Source organism: Alligator mississippiensis, chromosome 13, assembly GCF_030867095.1.
Source record: "Alligator mississippiensis isolate rAllMis1 chromosome 13, rAllMis1, whole genome shotgun sequence".
In the NCBI taxonomy this organism is placed as follows: domain Eukaryota; kingdom Metazoa; phylum Chordata; order Crocodylia; family Alligatoridae; genus Alligator; species Alligator mississippiensis.
The window spans coordinates 14,953,037-14,974,989 of NC_081836.1; the positions used below are offsets into that span (position 1 = coordinate 14,953,037).

Below are 21,953 nucleotides of genomic sequence, written 5' to 3' on the forward strand. Positions count from 1 at the left end.
AGGCAGGGTCAAAAACTCCTGGGTCCTTTTCTTAATCTTGGCGTGGACTCCCTGTACAGGTCTATGTACTTTATCCCATTCATCTGGGTATAATAATCCATACCTGCCCCACCAGGAGACTTGTGAAGTTTTATTAATAATGGAAGGCATGATTCTTTGGGTAAATCCAATATCTTTTATTAGATCAACTGAAATTTCATAGATTTCATAGATTTCATAGACATTAGGGCTGGAAGGGACCTCGGAAGATCATCGAGTCCAGCCCCCTGCCCCAGGGGCAGGAAGTCAGCTGGGGTCATAGGATCCCAGCAAGATAAGCATCCAGTTTGCTTTTGAAACTAATGGTCTAATAAAAGATATTGGATTTACCCAAATAACCTTGCCTGCCTATGTCCTTAGACCAACATGGCTACAACCTATACCCCTGAAACATGGAAGGGATTAATAATGGGAGATTGGAGATCCTGAGATGAAAGACACTATAGAAAGTGCAAGCTGTAGTTCCTAATGAGTTTCTGGTGCTGCATCCATCTATCCTGGACATGTCTCTGCTTCTTTGATGAACCAGGCTGGCTATATTAACTATAGAAAGTCTCCTGGGAAATACAGATTTTTTTTCCCCATCAAAGCACCAACATGACACTAATCTTAAAAGGTTTTTTTGTCGCACGGAAACCCACCCATAGAGAGCAGAAGGATGTAGTGTCAGCTTCCAAGAAGACAGAATCGCCAGCATTAGAAATATGTGTTCTGCTCAACTGTATAAGTTTATCAAGGGTGGTGGATGGTATTTCTGATTAACCCTGTGATCAAGCAGCACAGGCATTAGTTACCTACAGTGACAAACCAGTTCCACAGACCCAACACTCAGCAGTAACCCTACAATAGCAGAGCAGGCATTGCCATCTGGTGACCCAGAACAGCAAACCAGGTGTAGTGCAGGAAATTAAGACAGCAACATGCCAGGCTTCCCATGCATGCTTCACGTTGTACTTGTGATGCAGGGGAAGCAAAGAGATGTTTGTAAACTCATTAGACGGAAACATCTAGGTTTGTGATGTTGAGGGCCCCATTCAAATCCTGTAGGAACCAATGGTGATCAACTCATGGCTTGATGCTGAAATGAATGGAGAACTCTGGCCCTAGTCAGGAGCAAGACCTTAATTTTAAGCTCGTGCAACTGAAATGAGCATCTGAAGTGGAGCTCAGGCGACAAGTGACAGGGGTCCAGTGTCCAGACCAATACAGTTTTTGATCTCCATCATGTGTGTCATCTGTGATGGTGATGAGATGGGGTCATTGCTAGAAACTGAACTCAGCCCAGAGCACTCATTTCACACCCTTGACAGAGTGCTTATTGGGCAGGGAGGACTTTGGTTATTGTGTACCTGGGCTTGCTTTCAAGTCAGTAACCTAGAAGAGAATGATCACACTATAAAGGGCCTTTCTCTTGAATAATTCACACTTGTTAGTGTAAGTATTGTTTGAGTTTTATCATTATATTTAAGAAGGTAAAAGAAATAATGCAAAGGAATTGGAGAAGCCTGTCCGCACACCAATCCAATTTCTCACAGAAATAAATCTCTTATTAAATATTCTTCCATAAACCTACCTGCTGCAATGATTGCAAAGGAAAGGTAAGCAACAGCCCCTTTGATGTAGCTCTCTCCTTGCTTGTTCTTCAGGATGCTTATAGCCCTGGAATGGCAGTGAGTTTGCATCAGTTTCCTGTCTTCATCTTTGAAAATATCCATGATAGGCAGCAAGCAGGACGTGTCTCCTATTTTGATCACCTTCTTTAGCAGCTTAATAATAAGAGACAAAAAGGGAGAACTGTTAAATGGGTCTGTGAGTAGGGCTGTGAGCACAGGTGTAAGTGAATACTATGGAGTCTAACAGCTGGCAATGGCACTAGAGCACTGGTCTTTTGTGATTCCCTAGCTGGGTGAGGAAAGGAGCGGTTTCTCATGTATTCAATTTCTTTGAGAGTGTTTTCATTTTATGGGGGTTTCCTTTCTTCTCTTTTCCCTTTCCCATCCTGCCCCTGACAAAACCAGAGGGAAAGGGAGCAAAACAAAGGCAGTTAAGAGAAATGCTAAACCAAAAAACAATAACTGAATTTTTCATTTACCAGTGGTTTCAAAAAACCAATAATTTTTAATGTAAAACCTTTTTTTTTCCTTATGAGAATTTCTTATTTAGGAAAAAAAGACCATTTTAGGAGGCTTGGAAGAGAATTCTTGTTTAAAAATGTTGACTTGCCCAAATTCCTGTGCATTCCTCATAGTTGGTCCCTTAGCTAGACTGGAAAGGGTGCTAAACCACTCGGTAACAGCCCCAAAGAGGTGTGTCCTGGTGCAGGGGCAGAGGAAGGATCTCAATTACTCTGCCTGCAAAAGCAAAATCTGTGAATTTACAGAAATCCAATAAATGTCATCTCTTGTTTTTAGTGCTTTTCTGAGGAATGCAACCCAGAAGAAGCCATGGGATGGAGGTCTTCAGCTACTGGGCAGTTGTTATCCTGTAAGAGCTCCTCAGAACATCCTCTCCTTGGGCCACCAGTCAGTAGGGAAAGAAACCACCACAAACCTTTACCTGCTTTCCCAAAGAGCAGAACCTTCTCCCCCCGAAACAGTACTGCATTTATCAAGCACTCAGCCGGTAAATCCAAGCCAGAGAAGCAAGAAGAAGGGGGAGAGCTTGAGGTTTTATGGGTAAATTCTACTTGATGGAGCCCATTTTCAGGAGCTGAACTGGGTGAGTAGGGGAATATAGCATTCAGGCTCCCAGTGGAGAGTGAGTTTGAAGGGGATTGGGTAACTGAAGACAACCTTTTCCTCCACAAAAACCCTAAACGTCATTTCAGGCAAAACTGTTGTTAAACATGAAGAAATGTGCATCTGTAACAATTCAGCCATTTTCCGTCCCTGCTTAAGTCTGGCATTAGACACAGACATATTTTTAGTGACAGCATGTATCCAGGTACTGAGAGCTGGTCTGGAAATGGAAAATTTCTAGGGGAGGTTTTCAAAAAACAAAAATCTTTCATTTGAAATCTTCTTACAGCTTCCCTCCTTTCTCACCATCTCTCTTGAAGGACACATGCCAAGGGAATGCAGAACAAGAGACAGGAGGAAAAGACTCCTTCAGTTATTGTGGTGATGAAGGCTGACTTAGATATGTTGCTCTTAGAGAAAAAGAGAGTCTATTCTGTGTGCTTCCATATAAAACAAGATACTGACTTCCTGTGCAGAATCTCTCACTTTAGCAGCCTTTAGGATATTACGAATCTGGAGATAAATGTTAGACTTTTCAGTCATCCTTCAGAGCTGCAAGATCAGCAAATACAGAGCAGACTCATGGACAGAGAAAATGTGCCACAAATGTCAAGGTGGGTTGTGATTTCCAAGTGTATTGTTCCAGAGGGGCTGGCCCTTTTAAACAAGGCGGGTTTTCTTGCGAAGGAATAGGGGCAGCCTTACCTGATTAGGAGTGTGGAAAGAGTAGCACCTGGGCTAATAAATGGAGCAAGAACATTGTAGGGGCTTTTAAAAGGAAGAGCTGGGAGCTGCAGTAGGTGGCAGGTCTTTCCTGGGGAAGGCTGGGGATTGTGAGAGCAGGAACAAGGAGTTTGCTGCTCTCTTTTCTGAGTCAGGCAGTTGGGGCTGTAGACAGGAAAGCAGCAGAGCAGTTTGTTTGCTGACTTCATGTTTGGGCTGAGGAGACATGGAGGGGGCTGCTTACTGACCTGCCTGGAAAACTTCCAAAAGAAAGGGCTAAGCATGTCAGATAGTAAAGAGCTACATGCACAGAATGAGACAAGAACGCACTGCTGAAGTGAGATAAACTGGGTGTGTCTACATGTGCATTTGATCCGGGATCAGTTTACTCGCGAGTAAACTACTTGCGAGTAAATGCTCCTGGCCAGGTGTCCACACATGCAGGGAAGAGGGAGAAGACTTGCTGCTAATGGCAGCAAGCTGCTCCCACTCCTGGGGCTCTGCAGTGGGCCCCTGCAACCACCAGAGGGAGCTCTAGACTGGTAGGATTAGGAGACAGCTATCTGCTGGCCAGGGCCTGGACATTACACCCTGTGCCCACCTGCTGCCAGGGCAGGGACAATGTCCCCTGGACCTGGCTTCCTGATCAGGGGCAGGGGACATGGAAAGAGCTGCAGGGGAGGGGCAGGTTCCAGCTCCTGCAGCTCTTTCCAAGCCCCATGTCTTGATCACCCAACTGGGGCACAGGGCTGGGACCTGCCCCTGACCAGGACAGTTCTCAGCCCTCACCCTGCATGCAAGGCGGAGGCTGGGGAGCCTGTTTCTCTCGCAGCTCCATCAGTGTGGAGCTGGGTGGGGAACAGGCTGGGGAGCTTGTTTCCTACTCAGCTCTGTGAGTGCGGAGCTGAGTGGGGAACAAGCTCCCCAAACTGTTCCCCACCCAGCTCCATGCTCATAGAGCTGGGCAGGGAACAGGCTTCCCAGCCCCCACCAGCAGGGAGTTCCCAGTACCATCTCTGCACTGTGGAGCCAGTGCTGGGAGACACTTACCTCCCAGCACCAGTTCTGCAGTTGCAGAGCCCTAAGGATCTCCCAGTCCCCACTCCCCCATTACCATCTCAGAGCAGGGTGCTTGGAGCTCCCTGATGCAGAGGCAGAAGGACGTAGCTCCTGCCTGGGCTCTGGTGGTGGATCCCCCCCCTGGCAGCATGCAGCTGCCAGGGGCAGGGAGCAATCTCCCGTCCCCTGGTTGATGGCTGACAGGGAGCAGATTTGCTCCCTGCCAGGCATCTACATGCCATTACTTCTCAAAAGTCAATTTGCTACTTCATTCACAGGTAGCAAATTTACTCAAGATTAGCGAGATTTACCATGTAGTAAGCATGTGAAGACGCATGTGCATGTAAACTATGCTACTGCACAGTTAAGCATCTCGTGCAGAGGCGCCCACTGAGTATGGTTGGGTGGTGCTAACCCTATGGAAACCTTTGGTGGAATCCTTGAGAGGCTGACAGAAATGACCCCTCTACTACATAGCTCCAGCCACAGAGGGGCCTGCAGAAGGAGAGCTGCTAGCATGAAATGGTTACTAAAGCACCTCTTCTGTTTTACAAGCTAAGAAGAGTTAAGCTTGGCCAGTTATTTGAATGAGAGACATTCAAGAGCCTCTACATGTTCCAGTCAGGAGAAAGGGTTATTCAGCAGGAGGGACTCTTCCCAGCTCTTGCAAGCTATGCTACTGTCGGCCACTGTGTTCCCTTTCACACTAGGGATGCAGGTGCACATGCGCATGCACACATACACATCAGGTTCTAATCATTAAGCATACCAATCACATGGCTCAGGAGAGTGGTGTTAGCTAAGCAGTCCTGGCAAAATTTCCATTCAGAGCTACATGCTGCAAGGTAGATCTCACTCAGACAGTGCGCTCTTCATTGATTGTCCCAAAAAGATGGCTTGGAGAGGAGCTGCCTCCTGTTACCCAGCTGATGCATTTCACCTCATGTAGCTGCACTTTAGTGGTGGATGATTTGAACTCCGTTACTCTTGCAAAGGACTTTCATTTGGGATGGAAGGTGACTATGTAAATGTTAGGTTAATTTTCTTGCTTGTTAAAAGTGTGTGTCTTGTGTGGTTTCAGCTGCATCACACTACAGGCAAATCAACAACTCAAAATGCACATGTTTTCATAGAGAAACATAGTACCAATAGAATAAATATTTTAGAAGCATAAAAGCCAAAATGAATGCAGTGGTCTCATTCAGCTACTGTCCCTCCAATTAATTTTCTACCAGTTCTAATGAGATTAAGCTGACTTTATGGATACTAGGTTTAATTCTCTATGGACATATATAGGCAGCAGGGCCTGTGTAGATGGATCTCTGCGCATGTTTACCCAAGATGCCTTAATGCACAGTGGACTATTCTACTGTGCATTAGTGCATCATGGCAAAAAACATGCTAAAGTGCTAATGCTCGCTAGAATTAGTTTACTGCGCATTAGGTATCATTAAAAAAAAAATCACCTTTGTTACTGAGTATTAGTGCAGCTCCTGTGCCTTTATCTTGTACCTCATATTAGAGGTATTAAACTTAATGGATAGGGACAGACAGTCAAAAAGCCTGAGCCTGAATTGATTCAATCTTTGCAGATTAGTCTAACCTGGCTAGGCTGAACTGGTTTGTAACCGGACAGACATTCTCTCTGGACTGGCCTGCAGTGGCTCAGAATAGAAGACAGGGGGCAGTAGAGCAGCCCTCCCTTCCCTTGTACAGAGCTGAGCAGAGGGGGACTGGCCAGGGCCTGGCAGGACACTCTGACTAGGGAGGGCTCCCTCTCCCCCCCCCCCCCCCATTCCTGAATAGCCCAGCAGGGAATGTGTATCACCCCTAACTCAATGTTTATCACCCCATTAAGAAAACAGAGGGACATTACCAGCTACCTGTTGATTCTGCCTTTGTCCTGTGTGCCACAGCTCAGAGGTAGCCAGCATGTGGTCTGCTAGCTAATGCTGAGAGGTGTCTGTGAGGGATGGGGGAATGCCTGTTTAGCAGAGAGTGGAGCGGGGTGGGGAGCAGAAGCCAGGCAGATGCCTGCAGAGACTGCCAAAGCTGCAGCTAGGGAGCAGAGGGGATGGGCCAGCCCTGCTGTAGAGCAGAGAGCCTTGCCCAGCCCAGACAGCATGCTAGGATGCTGGGGGAGTCTGATTTAATTTAATTTAAACAAGACATTGCATAAACCAGTTTGAGCCAAATCAGTTAAGTCTGATACTACATTCAGCCAGGTTTATCTCAAACCAGTTTCAGCCATTCTCAAACTGGTTTATGTGCACTGAACATCTGTTCTGTTACAGGTTTAAATCCGTTTCTGATCACTTAAACTGGTTTATGTGTAATGTCTGTCCTAGCCAATGTGCAGTAGCAAGGGCACATTAATAAACATATAGATGTGCCCAATATGAGGGAATGGCACCTACCCAACATTTCTGCAGGGATTGTTCCTTTGTGCAAAACATATGCGCATAGAGTAACAAAAGTGTGAATCGCTGCGTTTGGTATACATGGCCATGTGGGAAATCTGTTTTTTCTCAGGCATTGATTTTCTGTTCTTTCTGGGGGCCATCAAAGCTTGCAGCCTCTTGAAATAGTGAAAGGAGAGAGAAACTCCTGCAAGAAATGTTATGCCATCAAACTCAGGGCACAGGCACAATCTCCTTCTGGAATATGCTCCTTTGGGTGTATCACCTGGCCAACAAGCTAACCCTATGTGTGGGATTTTCAACTATTGTCAGTATGCACATTCAAGAAAAAAATTATAACTCCAGTGAGCAAGTACAGTAAGAAGCCCATCTTTCCAAGGACCTAATGTAGTCTCAACTGAGCTTTGTCACTTGGTAAGTGCCTGCCTGTTAACAGCATGCACCACAGAACATTTAAGATAATTCAGATTTTTTTTGGTGGCAATAAAGCTATTCTACTTCTACTAGTCCTCATTACCCGCAGGATGGATGGATAAGGGCTAAAAAAAAAAAAAAAGAAAAAAAAAAAAGGCAACAGCACCCTCTGTCAGCTAAATATGGTAATTTACCTTTTTTAACCACAGGCAAGCAAATAAAATATCCTGCTTAGCAGAAATGACATTCTTTTGAATACTTTCTACTTGCTCAAACACAGACAAATTGCCATTGAAGAAGGAAACTAATGAATGATCTTTGTGTTTCTGTTTGCTTATTTTTCTATGCTGATGCAACACAACATTAATGGGTTGAGTGCTCATTAAAGATTATGACTAATTTTTAATTATCATTCATTTTTAATTTTGCTTTTCCTTCCAATTTTAAAATCCAATGGCCTACTTCCAAGAGTATTTTTTCTCACTTATCAGATCTTGTACTCAAGCACTACAAAGCCCTTTTACCAGCGACAATATATTAAGCCTATCGTTTATCATACTGCTATTTATATGTTAGTAGCACTGGGCTCCCACTCTGTGAGGTCCCATTCTGAAGAAAGTTTTTGGCCAAGTGAGTTTTCAAGGTTAAAGAAATTGTCCAAGTTCAGGCAGTGTGTTTGGGCCAAAGTTAGGAATAAATACCAGGCATTCTGTCTCCGTGGCTTTGCTCTAATCACATGCAGTGCCCCTTATTCCTCCTTGCATCACAACATATGTACTCCTCTGAAAGTGTGTGCCAGTAATGTTCTGCCCCCATGAGATGCCATATGGTTTTAGTATGTTACATTGGGTGAATACAGTTTAATGGCAAAACACACCTTGTTAAGACTTTTCAAACTTTGTTTCGCTGGGAGATGTCTCTTGGTGTCAAGAGGAAGCATCTATATATCAGCTTACCTTGGAACCTGGATACTTGTTTAAGCACTGTTACTCAAAACTGGAAAAAGTGAGCAGGCTCTGTCACTCACTACTAAACGGGGTCAGATTTGAATGATTAAGAAATCATTCACCTGATGGATCTAGGTCTATTCAGTTCCCTGGGGGAGAGTGGTAGGGGAAATGGATAGTCTCAGGCTGTAGGATTTAAACTGCACCAGTGAGCAGTGTGAATCAGCAGAGTCTCCATGATAGTCATTCTTTATCCCTCTGCTGGGGAAGAAATTTCATGTGATTACCGCCTTATTTTCTGGGCCATAATTCCAAATCCAGACAGGCTTACTCTGCTTTCAACAGACTGGGACTCACTAACTTCTGAGATCCTAAAATGAGGCAGCTGTTTGCTAATCTTCCTACTGTCTTGAGTTGGCAGTGGGTAAGAATCACAGAGACCCATAATGAGATGAGATATCTGTAGGAGAAAGGTAATAGCCCTCCGTTCCCTTCTCCAGGGGAAAATTACCAGGTCCATCAATGACAGTAGCACCAGGGTGCGGCACATTCAATCACTCTCTACCTAGTTAAAAGTGTCTGATGAAAGGTGTCATTAAGGATAATGTGATGAATGGCTGTATTTAGCTAAATGCCCTCATGCAGCCTGTGATACAATCAGAGAGCTTTGCCCTGGAAGTCTGATGTTGGATCATAAAAGTTCTGCTACTGCCTGGGCAACTTGTATTTCGCTCCAAGCTCTGAACTTCGCTGCGTCCAGAATCCGGTGTCTGTTCCTATTGGCAGAAGCTTGCTGCACAGTTTATTTTAAAACATAAGATGCACAGGAACAGAACTGTATTGCCATCGATCATCCTAAGGATGCTGTCTTGGTTTAAGGGAGAAGGGGTGCTTAGCCAGGCCAGTAACACTCAGCAAAGGTATCACTCTGGGAATTGTCATGGCGTGTTGTACTGCTCAAAATTAGAGTTGCTCATCACCCAAGGCAGCTGCCCAAAAAACCTTCCATTTCAAAATTTCCCAGCAAAAAGGGCAGAATTTATCATGAAAATTTTCCATTAAAAAAATAATATTTTTCAACTCACACCCAAATGACCTTGAGTAGTATCACAAAAGACAAAGTGTTCATGTCTCTCAAGCTCTGTTTCTCAGACCTTCTTCATATTCTGGGTTCCTCCACATCAACCCAGAAGAACCCTGAACTCCCTCAATGGGCTCATCCGCTGAGCACTGTCTCACCCTTATTGCTAGCCGCGGGTTTTTACCTGATTGCCGTCGTACAAGAAGCCCTTCTTCAACTGCAGCAGCGCCAGCCTGGCCAGGATGGGGGAGCTCTGAGGGTTCCTAGAGAGAGCTACTAAGAGGATTTTGTGAGCTTCTTCCACCCGATCCATCTGGTACAGAGTGTCGGCACACAGGATCTGGGATGCCTCATCACAGGAGTCTAGCTCTACCAGGAGAGATGCCAGCTGGTGCACTCCGGAGGCATCCCTGAATAAGCAGAGAACACCCTTAGAGCATGAACCACTAATCATTCCAATCAAGCTGATCTATCCTTCAATCCAGGTAGCATGAAATAAGTGCCAACGTTCAGCAACCCAGGACGACCTGGCATGCATGCGCTTAGGTCACATCCAAAGTATGACATCTAAAACCTGTTTGCAAACAATCTACAGGGGACAACAGGGGAATCAATGAGAAAAAAAGGGTCTCCAAAGGGTATCTGATCCAGCAACCCACCATAACACAGACGATAAATGATGACAGTGAAAACAGAGTCCATGAAGAATAATGGACTGTCTCAACCAAAGAACTCTACAATAAAAATTACAATAGTAGATGGTCATGTCCAGGCTAATAACTGCATTAGACAAGCTCTTGCCTGAACAGTACTAGTGTGGGACTTGGGAGAGTGTTTATATGTGTGCTCTGGGGGGGAAGCAGAGAAGCACTTTAATTATTGTGGATCTGAGAGCTGGTTGAATTAAAGAACCCAGAGCATCGCATGTATCACTGTCCTCACACTGAAAAATGGCAGTGAGGGCACTTTACCTAAAGCTCATCCAACAAACTTTAGTTAAAGTGCTCCCTTTGCCACTTTTCAGTGCAGGGACACTGATACACATGATGCTGGAGTCTGCTGGAGCATGGTAATTATCACGCTCCAGAAGATTTAATTAATTGAGTCTGCTCCACGCTGTAATTACAGTGCATCAGAGCAGCCTCTCTGCACATGTATAGGTGCCCCAGGGGATTGATCCCCAGCCCTGCCACTGATCTGCTGGGTGACTTTGAGCAATTCGCTTCTCCTCCCTCTGTCTCCATTACCCTACATGTAAAATGGAAGAAAAGTACTAACTGCCTCTAGACAGCATCTTGAAGTCCGTTGGTGAAAAATACTAGATTATTATTAAGATGGTCATAAATTGATGCATTAGACCAGATTATTTTGGCACCTAACTGACATAGCTATTTGGGCTATACACTAGTATAGACCTGGCCCTAGACCTGAGAGGGGCTGTATCCTGTTCCCAGCCACCCCCATATTACACATACCCTTCTTTGGTCAGGAAGCCATTCAGCTGGGCTCCTTTCTTCTGTGCATGGGCTGAGCTGTTTGCTGGGTGCCGCTTCTTCTGAAGCATCTTCTGTCCTTCTTCCTGGAGGACCTTCACAAGCAGGCCTCTTTGGTTCCAAGGCACGTAGGACTTGATAGTCACGATGGTTTCCTCCAGTCTCAGTCGACAGGCAGTGATGTAATCCAGGGCTGTCAGGTAAGGGCTGCCACCACAGACCCGGATGAGTCCCCGGCCACACAGGGCTTTCACACAGCTGTTAGGGTGTGGGGAATCATGCTCTATGACTTCTTGGAAATCCTGAAGGGCTTGCTTAGGATGGTTAGCGTGGAGGTGACAAAATCCCCGCACCACAAGGAGGGTGTTGTAATATGTCTTCTGCTCCGCTTCCAAGAGGGAATTACAGATATCTAGGGCTTTCTTGACATGCCCGCACAGCAGCTGGCAATCTGCCAGCCGGGCGCTCAGTTCTCGCTTGGCCCCTGGGGAAATCTGGATGAGGAACTGGAGGGTGCAGATAACAGAGGAGAGCAGTTCTGTGCTGGTGTCGCATCGGACCTCAGCCCTTGTGCGCACAGCTTCCCGGTAGGCTGCAAACTCCCCCTCCAGGGCAGCTCGAGCCTGCTCTTCGATCACATCGGCATCCTGAGGTGTGAACAGCTCATCAAAGCGCCTCTTGGCCTGCTCAGGGGTGACCATGAAAGCTTCTGTTAAGTCCTTCATCATTTCCTGTGTCCGCCCACCCACGGAGAAATAAGCAGCAGCTCGCTCCAGCAGCAGACTCATAGCTCTTTTGTCCCAGAGCTGGCTGCCAGCAGACAAAGCCTCCAGGGCCTTGCTGTAAATGGCTACACACTCCTCGAACTTGCGTTGCTCAAAGAGGTATGCTGCCTGGGCTCTGCATACCCAGATGTCATCGGGCGCTACAGTAGCCAGGAACTCATAGCAGTCATCCCGCCATTTGTCCAGGATCCGGCTCCCTGGGCCCTTCTCCCGGTGCACTGAGAGGTAACTGGAGAAGGCCTGGATCACCTGTGGCAAGTGCTCCTTTTGCCTGCTGTGCATATAGGTCACTGTCTCAGCCCGGTGGTTCACAAAGGCTTGGATATAGTCCACAACGCCATTCCCAGACTGAGTCCCTGATAGCACCCAGGCCAAAGCCCTGGTCAGCAGCAGCTCCACTGAATGTCTCGGGTGGGTTTTGAGCAGGGCATTGCACTGGCTCACTACATCCTCATACTGCTGTTGCCCCAGCATGGCCTCCATCTTGCATAGGGAGGCAGCTATGTTGCTGGGGTCTAGGTTGGACAGGAAAACAGCAGTGACCCCCACGTTGAGGGACACAATGGCCAAGTTGTCGCACTGTATCTTGGGAATCTGACTCTCTCCTGTGCACCACATCTCAAGGGTGGCTATCACTTTCTCCCACAGCCCCTTCCCCAGGGACTTCACCTTCTGCACCGCGAAGGATGCACTACAGCTAAATGCAGCCAAGTAGAAAGCCGTGGCTAGAAACATCTCCTCCCTGACCAGGTGCTTGTCCCCTTCTTTGCAGAGCTTTGTAGCAGTCTCTTGAGCTGACATCTTGATTTGGGGTACTTACATTGCCAGCAATTGGCTTTTCACACACTGCCCTGTTGAGTGCCTGTAAAAGAGAGATCAGAGATATTCAGACAAAGTATGTTGCCACAGTTTGTGGCTTTATATTGTCTGTCAAAGTTATGAAAAAACAAGTGAGGACTTAAGAGGTTTTGAATGTCACTATAACCTCCAAACAGCAAAGTTCTGGTGAGTTAGAAACAAAGACAAAGAAGAACAAAGCCAAGTGCTGGAGGGGCTGGAAAGGTGGCTCATCCTTGTCACATCTACATTACAGCTGGTTAGAAAATAGGGAAAGGTCACAAAAACGTTGCTGACATTTTCCCCTTCCCCTTTCTATTGTCGAATTTTATTTTTTTTTAAATGGCCTCCTAAAACTGAAACTCAGGATTATCTCCAGTCTGCAAACCTAAAATGTGTTTGTTAACTGAGTTTTAATCAGAGATCAGGCTAGGAGTAAAATATTTCTCTCTCTCTTCTGCACCCTTTTGGAACCACATTAATAATCTTTCTTCTGTCTGCTATTGTGCTACGATTCGATATAGGTAGCTAAAAGTGGTAGCTGTAGAGTTGTCTTTTTATCAGTCTACTCAGGCTTAGGTGAACGGTATGACAGCTTGAAGCCTGCCCTCATTCCATGAGAAATTACAGTAATTAACTGCCCTTGACCTACTGTGTGTGTCCTAAGCAAAAATGTTTAAATCTTGAAGAAGCTGAAAAAAACCCTGCCAGAAAGAAAAAAAGGAGCATTGTCCAATGCAATGCCTACATGGCAAACAGCAAGAATGAGAGAGCAGCTGGCATGCTGAATGGAAACCCAGCGCTGATGTGGTAGTTTGTAGGGCTGCACTGTGCATGTGCTTCAGCAGGCTTGCCCTGATGGTTTCTCAAAGAGGTGTATGAAGGCTTGACTTTCTCTTCCCTTTCCTAATCAAATCCCTGCAACAGCGTGTTCCACTTTTCTTCAAACAGCAGTCATGCATCACCTCCCCAGCACTCAGCCATGCTGAATCTCAAGAGCTTGTGTGATCATAAAAGGGACATCAAGGTCTGTATGTGCATTTAGCAGCAGAAGAATACTGTTGCTTTGTGTAGGTGTGAGATGCAGCCCAGCTTGGAGCTAATCACCTATGAATAGCATCAATGGGGTTCAGATGTATTGTAGGAGCTGTCATAGTGAATGGGCCCTGAATGCTGCCCCCACCCTCCCCCAGCAGAAATTGGGATGCTGTTTGCCAGGCTGGATGGAAAGTGACTCTCATGAGGTCTTTTGCTTGGTCAGAGTCCTATTGCCATGCCCACAGTGGAGTTATTCACAAAAATGACATTAAGGCAATGTTCTGCCTCCTGAAGAAACTTTAGCCCAACAATGCTAGAATTCCTTTTGTACTCACCTAACTCTGTGAACTATGATAATTTCTATCAAGGTACCACCATAGAAGTACCAGCCAAGACTCAAGCCCCACAGTGCTAAGCTCTATACACACATGTAATGAAAAGATCTTGCCTGCTCTGGACAGGTTGTGCTGTACAGATATGATGGGAAACGTTAATACTAATTAATCCTGTGGGACAGGCCATACTGGCATGTGTCAGTGTCCCTTCAAATATAATCAAAAAAGAAAGTAAAGATTAGAAGAGGTGAATACAGAGTCCATGAATTATAATGAGTTCTGTGCAACTGCCTGATATAATAATGAACATATTGCTCCTGTATCTTCTGAGCCTTGCAGATAGCAAGATGCACTCACCTCTGAGCTATTAGTACACAACAGTGTGTGTGTGTGTGTGTGTGTGTGTGTGTGTGTGTGTGTGTGTGTGTGTGTAGAAAAATATTGACTCTTTCAGAAGTGGCTTGGAGTTTGATATGTCCATCAATTGGCACTGTGGGATTCTCAGGGAATGCTAGCTGTCAGGCCATCAGTTATACCGCATCCCAAAGGTAGATTACTCCCAGATCACCACTGCTACACCTACCACACCAATTTATTAGGTCAGGTGTGCTAACTTCTTGCCTAATGAAGAGTATTGCATTTCCTACATCATTCAAAAGGAATGTTTACAGGCTTTTTACAAAAGGAAATAAACTGTCTACAAATGCTCTGATAGCGGGTTTGGCTCTGCTTATTATTTGCACAGTACTTGGATGGTGAGGTCCTGATCCCTCCCTGGAGCTGTGAGGCACCTGTGTGCTACCAGGGATGAAAAGAATAATCATCAGTGTTTGCAAACAACTTGAGGAATAGCTGGACACGCATCCTTCCCCAGTTCAAGGCTTGCTCTGCACCAACCGGGTCTGATCAGTGCCTCTACTCTCCGGTTGTCTGCTTCGTCCCCTCTTCTTCCTCCCTCCCTCCCCTCCATGCAGGCACACATTTGCATCCGTTGCTCTGACAGCCTGATCCTTGGAAAGAAACCAGGTCAACCATGCTGGATCTCTTTGCCTGCCCTTTGCCTTTCCTCCTCTATTAGAAACCACTTGGACATTGATGCTCTTGGTGGGAGCTGATGAGGGGAAGCAGTGACAAGAAGGAGAATCCTTCCCGTCTGCATTTCTGAGGATTGACGTCGTTTGGGAGGGCAGATCTTATTTAAAAAAAATGATTGGCACAAGTAGCAAAGCCTGCCTGGATTTTCCCTGATTTAGGGATTAGTCAGATCAGGGTGGCAGGTGTATATTCCTTCCTTCCAATAAGGGAAGGTGGGGCTCCCCACAGGTTCTAGCATCAGACACCCACTCCTCCAACATAAGGGAAAAACATCCAAAAAAAGTTACAGGGAAGAGGGAAGGGCTGAAGTACCTGAGAGCTGACATCTGAAGTTGCTGCTGTGGGCTTTGAAGGAAGCGCAGGGCCATCACAGCCTGCACTGCTGGGAGCTGGGGCCCATTGTGGCCTGCTGCGCACCTTGCTGCTGCTCTCGGGAGAGACGGGTGCCACTGGGAGAGAGCAGAGTTGGCTGGGCTCATCCTTGCACATGCCTTGTTACCTGGGAGACAGTAAACATGACACTATACAGGCTTGTGTTCCCCGCAAGCCAATGAAGCACAGCTCAAGTATACAGTCCCTGCCCTGCGTGCTGGACCTGCCCCCTCTGCCTCAGTCTGTCTATCGCAGATAACCCTAGGGCACCTTGGCACCAGTTAAGGTTCCCTGAAAAGGAGCTGCTTTCATTGTCACGGCAGACAGTAGAAAGCCTCTATGTGCTATGAGCCTTCGGGAGTCTAGCAAAGTGGTAGCCAGAGCCATCCAGGAGGACTTTGATGAGGCTGACACCAGAGCCCCTAATCAGAAAAGCAAATATTTTGGAGAAAGAAGCACCCCTCTAAGGTGCTAACAATCCTTCCTATTTACACAGCATCTTTCTGCTCTATATGCCAAGGGGCTCAGTAAAGATGGGGGAACCATATCCTGTAGGAACTGGGTTTCTAACCTCATTAGGCTCCTATGAGTAGATCCGCTTTGGGTATCATTCAGGTAATGCAATCTGTAGTTAGAGCAGAGTTTTTCCCCTGAATCATAGGAAGAGAACTTAAAAGATTTCATCTAGGATGGACTGAACATTTTTTTTCCTTTTTTTTTTAAAACACACTGTAAGAATACTGCTTTTTTAATTGCACACATTCACCTGAAGGATTCATTGTACTTCAAGCAATGTGCTCTTGCTGGCGAATAGCAGGCAGGAAGGGCAACCGGTGGGTAAAGAGTAAATGAAACTGACCTCTCCACTTCCTCTGCCCCTGAAAAGAAATAAGTAGCATCAGCCCTGAATATTAGATTTTAACTGGCTTTTACTAATCTAAGATGTTCTAACAGGTAAGGGATGTTTTCCAGGTCCTGACAATGTTCCCCTAAGTCAGGACTGATACTAGAATCCAACTTTTCCTTTTCTCCCATATTCTTTGACATTCAGGGGAAAAAAGTAACCGTCTTGCTGATTAATATAGATTTTTTGACAGTTTATTAAGAGATTGCCCATTACTTTTGCTTTGACTACTTTCATTGTAATTACCCTAATTAGCCATCAAGATATAAATTAGCACTGCTGTCACATTGGGCCATAGGTGATGTTGTTAGGAAAGACTGGCGGGCATGAAAAGGAACAAATCTGAAATCAAAATCACATTAAGAGAAGGGAGGTTGATCAAACACACAGGACTCTGGTTCTGAGGTTTGAGTCCACTTGTAGGAACAAATGAAATGAGGCTGGTGTGCTCAGTGAATTGTGGTCTCTGTTGCAAAAATCATTAGCCCCTGATTTGGCTTAGCTGCACAAGAGTGCAGTGGTGTGGAAGTAGTGTATCCTATGGGGATAAAATAAAGAGCATGAAGATATGAACAGAAGACTTGCTTATTATTTATATAGCCATAGTGCTTAGGGGCTCCGGAAAGGTTCAACCCATCATGGTACCCATCACAAGTGCTTACACGCACATAGAAAAAGATAATTTTACCATCTAAATAGACATGATCATCAGTGGGTAAGAGGGGAGAGCAGAGACACTGAATGAAATGAGTTGTCAGCAAAGCAAATTGTCCAGCATCACATGCTGAGCGCATCTACATGAGATGCTGACTGCGCAGTAGCCTGATACTACTGTGCAGTAGCATCGTGTGACAACAACTGTGATATGACACTATTGTACTGCACAGTAGTATAATGCTACTGTGGAACAGCATCACTTAAAAGGCGTTCGCCAGCACTACTGTGCAGTAACTCCAGTTATTGCACATCTATTTAGTACTTGCTCATGTAGACGCACCTGCTGAGTAGTAGAAACAGAAGTAGAACCCAGGAGTCTAAGTTTCTAATCTCATTCCCAAACCAGTGGATCAGGCATATTACTGTGTAAAAGCTCAAAGCATCACGAATGAACAAGAACGTGCCAACTGCTTTTTCTAAACACTAGTTAATATTTAACTACATGACAATAGAACTTCTTGTTGCCTTAGACAGCAGATGAATTTTTAAAGGGAGGTGCGTGGGTAGGGAGCACAGGTGGCTGGATTGCTGGAGAACCCCTGTGAAGGGTGGTACTCATGAACATACAGATAAAATTAATTTCTTCCAAAAATGCTATGGCCTGGCTTGAGTGTACATGAGGCTCTTTGTTTTTAAAGTGATATCCATGCATATGTAATGCCAGGTAGTGTAGGTTTCTGCTTTGAAGGGGATACAAGCCAGAGATTCGTTGTAAGGAAAACCCAGAATGGTGTGAGGATATTTAGACAGTATGGACTACAGATGTGGATGGCAGTGGGGATGAGAACCTGTGCTGTAGGCTGCTGACCAGACATACAAGGTTGATGTGATTTCAGCAAAAGGCTGTCCATCATCTGTTGCAAATTACAGAGTTTTGCCTTCTCTGAAAGGTGACAGAGACACGTTTACCATTATTCCAAAGAGCTGCATCCTCAGAAGGCTTTTGAGGGATAGAAGAGGTTTGGCAAGAATATAGAGAGGCAGTAAATATTTTCAGAAGAGGCGAACGGATGGTGAGAGGGTGAGGAGAGGTGCTTTGAGGACATATTCCTTAGCTTAGGGAAAATTTTAAGAGACCCTAAAATACCCTTCGTGTCAAGGTCCTTGGAGCTCTGAATCAGGCTTCCCATGAGAGTACCCAGCATTTGTAACACAAACAAATCATGGTTACCCTGAATGAAGAATGAACTGAAAGAAGAGGAGAGAGACTGGAGAATTCAAACATATATATGCAAACAGGGAGCCTAAAAACTGCATTTACCGGTACATCGAGGTTGCAAACATCACAGAAAGAAAGGGCTCGTTTCTTTGGCATGAGAGGTCCAACCTAAGAGAAATGGGATAGAATCAGAGGGGAAAAAAGAAAGAACACATCAAAGAGCGATACAATACATTGGATTTGATTTCCAGCTCTGAGTAGCACGTTATTTACAGACTGGATGCCAGATCTACCTCTCATCCACATGGTTGTACAGGTTGGAGTGGATCTGATGTGAAGGAAAGATCTTAGTCTGCTTTGAATAATAGATGCCGTGTGATGGAAGGTTGGGCAGCTCTCCCAATGTCATGAGCTGTGAAGCCACATGATGAAATTTCATCCTGAAGTGTATCCAGTTGCATGTTGCCTGCTTAGCCTAAGAATTAGATTGTGAGTAACTCCAGGTTAAGGCCTTCACTTCCCAGTGAAGTAAATCTGCACCCTTAGCAATTTTGCCTCCTTGTCTAGCTATTTCTGTCTCTTAGAGTTAGAGCGGCAGACTAGGGATCCAAGTGTTTCATCTCTTGTTCTTGATAAGCCTGGCTGAAAAAAAATTGATTGCAATATTTTTGTATTGGAAAACAAGTTTTGTCAAAATCAGCATTTTCTGCCAAAAAAAGAGCTAAAAACAACTGTCCTGCTTTGGGATGAAGCCAACCATTGAAATACCAGAATTTGCTGTAGGAAAGTTCTCTTTCCTGATCAGCTCTACCTTGCTCTTGCCACTGCACTGCTGTGTGATGTTACAGCTCTCTGGGCGCCAAACTATGCATCTGAAAAGCAAGGGGGAACTGGATTCCAGGAGCATTTAAAGGTGAATAAATCCATGTTCGTTTTGTGGCTTAGCCCCATTTGCTCTGCAGTGTTGTAGAACTGGAGGAGGCAGCTGAGGTTTTTGTCTTTCGCTTTTGAATAAAGGCTTAGAAGTGCGTTCATTACTATACAGCTTGTTCCATCCTAATTCCTTTATTTCCACCCCCTGTTTTTGTCCCATCTGCTGACTGCAGCACTCTTTTCTTGCATGTGATTAATAATAACTATGTCAGTAAACTAAAAAAAATAAAAATAGGACTCCCCTAGTGTATAGGGAGGGTGGAGAAAGAGCAGAAACCCCTTCTGTTTTCCTATGCAACTGCCCACTTCCATGCAACATGAGCCCAGCTATAATTACAAAGCATGTGATCCAAGCAAAGGATTACGGGGCATATGGGGAAAGAGCAGGATTAAGATGCATTTGAACAAGATTACAAGGAAGTTCTTGTCACTCTGGTAGTGAGTAGTAATCCCTTTGTTTATGTGACGGAGATTTAAACAGCAGCAGTGCAGAGCCCCCAGGGTCACCACACACACTTGGTTGGGGCGGTGGTTTTCCATGATGTAGCTGTGGGACTCGGTAATGCAGCAGCATAAATGAATTAGATCCCTGCTTCATGGAGCTAAACAGAAGACTGAGAAGCTCCAGACCTGGCAGTGAGGAGGCTCTGCTTGTTCTGGAGAAGAGGCAAGGCTGATGATCTTGAGCAAAGGACCTTGTTTCGGACAAAGCATTAGTTCTTCAGGATTGTTGATTGGGCACTGAATGCTTGCGGAGGGCCCATGTTTTGGTTCCTTTATGTCAGCAAAAGGTTAGGCAATGGTCACTGTTAACCCCATGGCTTACAAGAAGCAGGGCAATGGTCCCTACTGCAAAGAGCACACTGGGAATGCACATTAACTTTTTCCTCCATCAATAGCTCTCTCCCTGTACTTGTCAGACGTGATCCAGAATGTGCGTGGGTACTGGCCTCCACCGTGTTGTGACCCACTCAATGCTTTGGCATTTGGGCCCAAGTATATTGAAGTGGAGTATGACTCTGTCTCACCTGCTGCCCCTCCCTCTCTTCCTTCCCACCAGCCCTGCCCATTCTGAGATCCACCTGAAGGTGTTAATGGCTTGGCTGGGGCAGAGGTGCCTAGCTGAGATCTCATGTCCTACACAGATATTTAGGAGCATGCACAAATGGAGCTCCAGTTCTCTGTATCCTGCATTTTATCCAGGAAGCTTTGGCTGGACTTCATCCTGCTCAGCATCTACTACTGCAGTAGAGAAACCATTGGAAGGGAATGTGGATCTTTTGGCTGAAGAATTGGGCTGCAATTCAGGAGAATATTCCTGGAATACATTAACCAACCTGTCTGTCTCAACTGCCTCACCTCAAAAAAAAAAGCGGTTAATGATCTTTCACTTCTCCTGCTTATATTTTGAGCTGTTTCGGGGGCCAAGACAGCACTTGGCACCATGGGCTCCAGTCTCAGAAGTAGCCTCTCTCTACTAATGGAAAATAAACAGTAGTAAACTGTGGGTGCTCAACAATGAGGCCTGAGTACATTTCTTCTTCCCCATCAGAGCATCACCAGAATAGAGAGCAGAGATGCACTTAACTAAATTGTTTTACTTCTTACTTTGTAATACTGACCTTCCCAGGTTTTTTTTTCCTCCCACCCTCTCTTCCCCCTTCCTCTATCCCTTTACAGCCAGAAGGGGATAGAAAAACAGATTATTGTTCAGGAATAACTTATTTAGTTACATGAAGTTCTCAGCTTATATTGGTTTGAACTAAGTTTATCAAACAGGCATAGAAACATTAATCACCCAGAAAAATAACACACAGTGAAATGACTTTTCAAAATGTCGTTGGTATAATTATCATCTTGCCCATTACATTAAATGCCACCATTTATAACTGTAATGTTTAAGTATGCAAACAGTAATTAACTTGGTAATGAACTGAGGACCCCTGTGCCTCTCCTCCCTCAGCTAATTTGCATGTTAATTATCATTAGCAACCAGGGAAACAAGTTATAAACAGCTTAATTAGCAGCTTAATCATTTTTACAAGAAAACCCGTTGCACTTTGATACATGAGCAAGAGTTAGATTAATGAAGTCAGATGAGAATGTTTTTCCAGTGCTATTCCTAGCTGCTGCATGGTGCTTGGAACTTGAAGACTTGAAATACAAGCTCTCCTGCATGCACGTACACAGACACCTGGGGAGCAAAGATTGTGTATGCAGAGAGGGTTGTCATCCTTCAGAAAGGAGTTGCCCTCTTCCACTTTTGAAGACGCACCATTCATTTTCAGTGTTGAAAAGGCACCAGCAGGGGCTGGGGTTACAGTTCTAGGTTTCAGTAGCCACCCTGGTTGCTGCTGGCCCTGGGTCTCTTTGCTGTCATTATATTTGTATTTGTTTGACATTAACGGCATGTTTAGTTTAGTTTAGTCATCACTGTGTTGTGGCTATTAGGTGGGCCTATGTAACTAAATATTGGTGATCTGTTCCCCTCTAGTGGTAGAAGGGCCACATACAGAGATGAATGAACCTGTTGTAGGCTCAGCGTATAGAGCTACATCTATTAACTTAGGCAGAAAAGGCTTTAAGAACCAGAGGCACGAGCTATATAGGGCTCTTCCATACCAAGGTACTGTAGATAGTTAAAATCTAACCTATAGGTACTGGGAATGACCCTGATGTAGTGGCAGAGAAACTTAGTGTACAGACACATGGCACCACAGCAGATCAATATATTTCAAATTAGCATAGCCTGATTTATTACATATCATAGCAGATGCTGGTGCCAAACCTGGAGTAGACTGGCTAATTCAACAGCCCAGTAGGTATGTTCTGCCTTGATTTACTTGTGATACACTTAATTGGCA

At 45.2% G+C, this 21,953-nt stretch overlaps 1 protein-coding gene across 1 annotated transcript in view; it reads right to left on the minus strand.

Annotated features, from left to right (window-relative positions):
- The window catches only part of TTC34 (tetratricopeptide repeat domain 34), a 54,047-nt gene extending 38,605 nt beyond the window's left edge, over positions 1–15,442 (minus strand). The window contains exons 1-4 of the mRNA XM_019493955.2: positions 15,317–15,442; positions 10,897–12,561; positions 9,606–9,831; positions 1,613–1,805 (exon numbers count right to left, since the gene is read on the minus strand). Of these exons, the coding sequence (XP_019349500.1) occupies positions 1,613–1,805; positions 9,606–9,831; positions 10,897–12,500 (2,023 nt within the window). The 5' untranslated portion in view covers positions 12,501–12,561; positions 15,317–15,442. The remainder of the gene's footprint in view (positions 1–1,612; positions 1,806–9,605; positions 9,832–10,896; positions 12,562–15,316) is intronic.
- Positions 15,443–21,953: the final 6,511 nt, after the last annotated feature.